Source organism: Myzus persicae, unplaced genomic scaffold, assembly GCF_001856785.1.
Source record: "Myzus persicae strain clone G006 unplaced genomic scaffold, MPER_G0061.0, whole genome shotgun sequence".
Taxonomy (NCBI): Eukaryota; Metazoa; Arthropoda; class Insecta; order Hemiptera; family Aphididae; genus Myzus; species Myzus persicae.
In genome coordinates this window covers 1-6,483 of record NW_019104466.1, presented here as the reverse complement: position 1 = coordinate 6,483, position 6,483 = coordinate 1, and the positions used below count along the sequence as shown (strand labels likewise).

Here is a 6,483-nt window from a genome sequence, read left to right as displayed (position 1 = left end):
AGGACCTGCCACGCTTATGCCAGTAATATCTACTATACCCATATTTCACGATGTTTAAAATATTTTTGCACGATGTCGTCCCGATTCGTTCAATATAAATAATACATACCACAATATAAACCTACACATTATAATAGATTATTATTGAAATGTAAGATAATATTATATACGAGTAGATATTTAAAATTTATCTCGTTGTTCTCAAAACTTATTTTGATTTCATCATTATATTATACTGTTATAGCGGTATATTGTTCAAAATGTTATAGCAAATAACTCCATTATGAATCTGAAAAAAAAATTAAGTACCTATACGTTATAACTAAGAATTGTATATGGTTGTTATAAGCACTTCGTCCCGTTATGACGTGATCACATAGGAAATATATATATCTCGTAGTTGGCTAGATAAATTATACTATACACTATTCATAGTAACTTTATCAAGGGTATTGATTTCCATTAATCGCGAATCTTGTTTTAACGTAATTTAATTAATTTTGTTTTTTAAACATCGCAAACATATAATACTAATTAAATATAAACTAACATATAATAAACAATAATTCCGAGCTGCAAAAATGTGTATATGTTTCAAACGGGTGTGTCAAAACATTTTTGGGGACAATCGTCAAAGTGACAATCCATCTATCATAATAGTACGTGTATAGATAGTGAGTCTTTGCGGATTTCTATAATATGAGTATTATTTTGTATTTCTGTTTATATAATAACGCATACTTGCTTTTATAGTAGAAATACATAATATGATATCCTCGATGTTTTTTAAGCATAGATTTTTGGTTACCTATGCGGCTATGCAGCATTCGTATAATAGCCTATAAATTGTATTTACAATTTACAACATATTATTTTCGATATTGTTTTAATATACCTACAGTTTTTTCTAGCTCAACCAAAAAAATAATGATTTTTCTTCAAAAAATATCCAAAAATATATTTATTGCAGAAAAACTTAACATTTCACAATTACTAATATGATATAATTTTCTATACACAAATAAAGTTTTCAAAATGTTTAGAAAAATTTCAAATTATTTATAGACAGTACATTTTTGTATTTTATGAAAATGTTATTTTTGTTAAATGCTAAAAATCATTTTTACTTTTACAAATTCAACACATACAAAGTGACATACTAAATAATGACAAGGTATACCCTCCACACTTAAAACTAACTATACCTTACAGCAAATATAGCAAAGCGAGTTTCTCAGTTTGGTTTTTTTTTATAATCACAAAATTGACTTGACCACCTTTAGAATTTTTTTATGCATCGTTCACGTTACGTCTTGCACTCAGGTAAATCCACCGAGCACGAGCAAGAAAGGTTCGAAGAAGGGCAAAAATCAAAATGACTCAAATGAAATGCACATTATTGCCCATAATCTGCAACAGGGTCCGAGTACTGGCCAATCTGTAAATCCCGAAACGATTGAAGCAGGAAACGTGCAAATCACCATACAGCACAAAGATAGAGATATGGCAATCACCATAGCAAAAGGTGAGGAAAAAAATGATGAAGCGGAGGTTAGCCCAAGCACAGGTCAGAAAAAAAAATCAACGACCAACAAAGATACGGCGGCGACTACCGAAAGTAGAAAAAAATCACCAAAGAAAAAATCACCTAAAAAAAAATAAACTTTCCGTGTTATTTCGTAGTTTTTATTTTTAATCATTTTGTTTAACTGAAATGAACTACCTAGGTATATTATGAACTACTAGGCGTAATTCAGAGATAAATTAAAAATATACAATATATATTTAGGTATCTTAGTTTTGATGTACCTCAGTTCACGAGTAACATTTGGTCGGTGCAGTACATCACTTTGTAATCCAATTCGACCGAGATTGACAATTTGCCTGTAGTGGATGGGATATAATATAGCACTTGGTATAAATTGAACATGGTTCAGAGTACTCTCTAAACCAGTGGTTCTCAACTTTTTTTAGTTCATGGCATATTATTATACATCACAAGTTTTCACGGCATACTCATACGCTTGACAACCCCAGCAACTTCGGCAACTTCACCGGATGCAATAATTGTCACCACGAGTCTATACAAATATGACATTTCTCGCTGCACACCGGTTGTTGTGAACCACTGCTCTAAACTTTCCTGATATCTCCAAGAACAATTTGACATTTTCACAAAATAGGTTACGTAGTTTCTGAATAGCTATATAAGCTTAACACTTGAATTCAATTCTCATATTTCTTTTCTTCTAATTTATATATTCGAAACCGTAAACGCGGTGATTTTATGCATAATTTTACCTCATCTGCCCGAGTAACCAATGGTAACCATTTATATAGAAAAAAAAACTAATTTCTACTAATTATTTCCCCTACAACCTATAAAGCAACCATTTAAAAACAAAAATTTCCGTCGTAAATCTCAAAGTCATTGTTTGAGCACCTGTCCGGGACCCACATTACATCTACTTGGTCTCATTGTGAATAAAAATCATCTAAGGAACCACTCAAACACACACAAAAAATTTCATCAAAATCGGTCCAGCCGTTTAGAAGTTAAAATATGTACAGACGCACAGAAGAATTATAACATATGATTTATAGATCTATAATATTAACATATAAATGACAAAATATAATACCATACAAAAATTATATCCGATCATAAGAAATATTTAATTATCTATAACCAGTGGCAACGTATGTATATTTAGACATTTAAATTAGAATAGTTTAAATAAGTTCTTGATACATAGTTAAATAGTTTTTTTTATTAATTTTTAAAATTTTTATTTAAATCTGCTACAATTTTAAGGAATGATTATTATTAATAAATAAAATTTGGACCAATGTTGAACATGGGAGAATGGAAAAAATAACACATTACACGTGGCTTCATATTATTACGTGTCATTGTGCATGTGCTCGAACATCACGCAATGGTGTGGTGTCGGTGAAGTTGTGGTTGTACACCACACACCACTTTTTAATATATAGGTGCACCTAAACGCCTAAAGTAAATTTTTTGACGAATGCACCCATTTTTTGAGTTTGTAATTAAATTGATCATATATAATATATGGTTCATAGAAGATGCAGCACAAATATTTCCCCTTTCTATTTTTTTTTTTATTTAAATTTTTCTTTACATAATATATAAAGAAATATATCTACTCCTTTAAGCCAAGGCTTGTGACGGAATAGAGATTCGACAAATGAATAATATACATTTTACAATGTAAATTAGTAAATTACGAGAAACTCTTTATTACCTAAAAATTAATGAAATACACAACTTTCTATAAAAAATAATGAATAAAAACAGAAAATCTAAAACAATACAAGGAATTGAAATTGCATAGAATGAAAATACAATAAATGTAAACATAAATTAATACATATAAAAATAGACGAAGAACAAACTTAAGTCCAGTTCTAAATCTCAACCGGAAATTAGAATATGTAATTATATTAATTAAAACACTAAATAATATTTGAACTAAAAATAAAATGATATTGAAAAAAAATAAAATTAAAAAACAAACAATAAAACTAGCTATTAAAATCACCGAAATACGGACTATTATATTAAAGGAGTTGACAAATCGGAGAGTAACTACTTATAAACTTCATTTTTTCCATTGACTACGCCACCAATATTATTTTTGGATATAGTTGATATCTGGTTGAAATAGGTTAGACCTATGTAATTTACAAAAGATTGCCCAAAAGTTTTTTTTGTGTACTTTACTGGTAAATTATAAGCTCTATGTTCTCTTAATTGAGAAAAATCTGTATTATTTAATGGGTTAATACATTTTTTTTAAAGTAAATATTGCAAATTGTTTGTATCAGTATCTCATTGGAAGAATTCCTAAATTTGAAAAGTTTAGTTTTGATGAACCCTACTCAAGATTTTTATTTTAGTATTATTCTTAGTACATTATTTTGATTTGGTTGAAGACACTTTAAATAGTTATCTTTGACACCTCCCTAAACTGACAGGCCATACTGAGAAATAGATTGATAAAAAGCAAAATAAATGGTACGTAAAATATTTAAAGGCAATATTATATCTTTAAGTTTAGTGAATTTATGTAATGAAAATCTAAGTTTGGCTACTAAGTTTTTAATATGTCCGTTCCCCCTTTAATTATCGTCAAAAATGGTAACCTAATAACGAATTTTTGATATTTGTTTAATGGCTATACAATTTAACATGTTGCAGTTCAATTTATCTTATTGAAACTATGAATTACTAAAGGAAAATCTTGGTATAACTCTACTATAACGAACAACTTACTAGTGTCGGCTTGGCCTATTACCGCTGGATATCATACATTATTTATTGCTTGGCGTGTTTCTAGTCTATATAATGGGGAATAGGGACACCCGTAGTCCTTAAAGTATCTATTGAAATATTTTATTTAATAGCAGTTTTTCTTTCCAGATCCCAAGCCTTTAATTATGGGCCCCCTTAAAAACTGACCCGTGGGCCTTTGGTACGCGTTAGTGGAACCCTCCATCACACCTCTTATTTCTGTTGGTTTTAAATATAACTCAAGTCATGCATTTATTTTATAAACAATTTATACCTCGTGCTCGAGTACTTGTTATAGGTATTAAGAATGCCCACATTCGAAAGCATATTTTTATTACGATAATTTTGTCAAATACTTATACTAACTCAATATTTGGATAGGACTACGGGAATAAAACTTTATAATACATTACATTTTAATTTTCGTATAAATTTATTTATTTCAATATTTTAGGTGGGACCCTTCGCCGTATGCCGCATAGCACAGAGTACGGACCCTCCCCCCCCCTATACATAACCATTTCGTCACTGTGGCGTTTTCGTCGTATCCGGAAGAGTCCATCCTTAATTTCTCTCCCAGTGCAGCTGGGACATAATGAAAGTAAAATATATTTCGTAGGAGGCGAGTTTTTATATTTTAATAGTAATCGTTATTCGTTATGACGTTTTTTGAGGGATTTTTTTTTTTTTGGTCCCGATATCCGCGAGCACTCAAACGAGGTTCGGGTTACCGTGACTCGCGACACTATGCCTCGCACCTATATATATATTTATGTATGCAGTGTGTGTATAATAAGTATATTATATTGAGAGGAGGTTTATACTACTCGGTAATTATTTTGACAGGGTGAAAAAGACAACCGACGCGCTTATCGATCAACGAAAAAAATTATATATTGTGTGCCTACACAACCACAACAATATGCACACACACGTGACGGCTGTATATATATATATATATACGCGTTCGTTTGCAATATATTTGCATGCGTGTCGAGCGCGCGTGAACGGTATAATAAAATATTTTCCTGCACGTCCGTGCGCTCCGTGTTATGCGCGTAGGGTACGTAATACGAGAGGCTTACAAATTTTGATACTTGTCTTATTAAATTTCCGTATAGAGTAACACACGCAGCTGCAGCGTATGGGCATATACTTATTTTATATTTATTATACAACTATTTACAATACCTGCGTCAATAGAATTTATCGACTTTATATTTTATTGTATTGTTTTTTTTTTTTAAATAATTGATCAATTTCTTTGAAATTTTAATACTTGTGTCATAAAATCATACTATATATTTTATAAATTTCAATATAATATAATATGTGTGTTGTAGACATATTAGGTACTTATTATATCTTACCCAGTATATTTTACAATTATTTACAATGCCTACGTTAGCAGATTTATCGACTTTTAATTTTTTAATTTAATTTTTTGAAACAAAAATTGTTTATCTATGTTGCAACGGTGGGTATATAAAATGTATGCATCGACCGACCACAATAAAGGAATACAATCGTCACCGCTCGCGGTAAACTAATGAATTAATGCAATTTTATTCTTAATATTTATATGATTGCCGTCGTTGTACGCGCAGTTTAACCAAAATCGTTTCATCACGATTTTATTTTTCATGTATGTAATATAATATTATTATTATGTATATAATAAATAATTATAATAATTATAATAATTTTGTGCATAGTAAATATACATAATAATAATATTATGGGCGCATGTAAACTCCGCCACAAGTATCTTTTTTTACTGTAAACTCCGCCAGAAAAAAAAAACAGGTAAAATTGGGTTCATGTAAACTCCGCCAGTGAAGAAAATCAAATAGTAGTATAAAATTAAAAAGATATATCATTAAAAAAAAATTATAATATAATATAATATCATATCATATCAATATTTAAATCATAGCATAAAAAATCATAATAAATAATCCAAAATCATATTTTTCATAATAATAATTAATAATTGTCCACATAATATAATAAAATACAATAAAAAATAAATAAATAATCGTTATAAATATTTTCATGTATGAAAACTATGATTTGATACAATTTGCAAATATTCTAAGTTTTGTATTTCTTTATTAGTATACCTATTCATAGCATCCTGTAATACTGTCATTTTTTTTTTT

At 29.3% G+C, this 6,483-nt stretch overlaps 1 protein-coding gene across 1 annotated transcript; it reads left to right on the top strand.

Annotated features, from left to right (window-relative positions):
• Positions 1-581: 581 nt before the first annotated feature.
• On the top strand, positions 582-1,662 carry LOC111042354. Its single transcript, XM_022326933.1, has 2 exons — positions 582-659; positions 1,324-1,662. Exons 1-2 carry the CDS (start codon positions 582-584, stop codon positions 1,660-1,662), a joined length of 417 nt encoding a protein of 138 aa, XP_022182625.1.
• Positions 1,663-6,483: the final 4,821 nt, after the last annotated feature.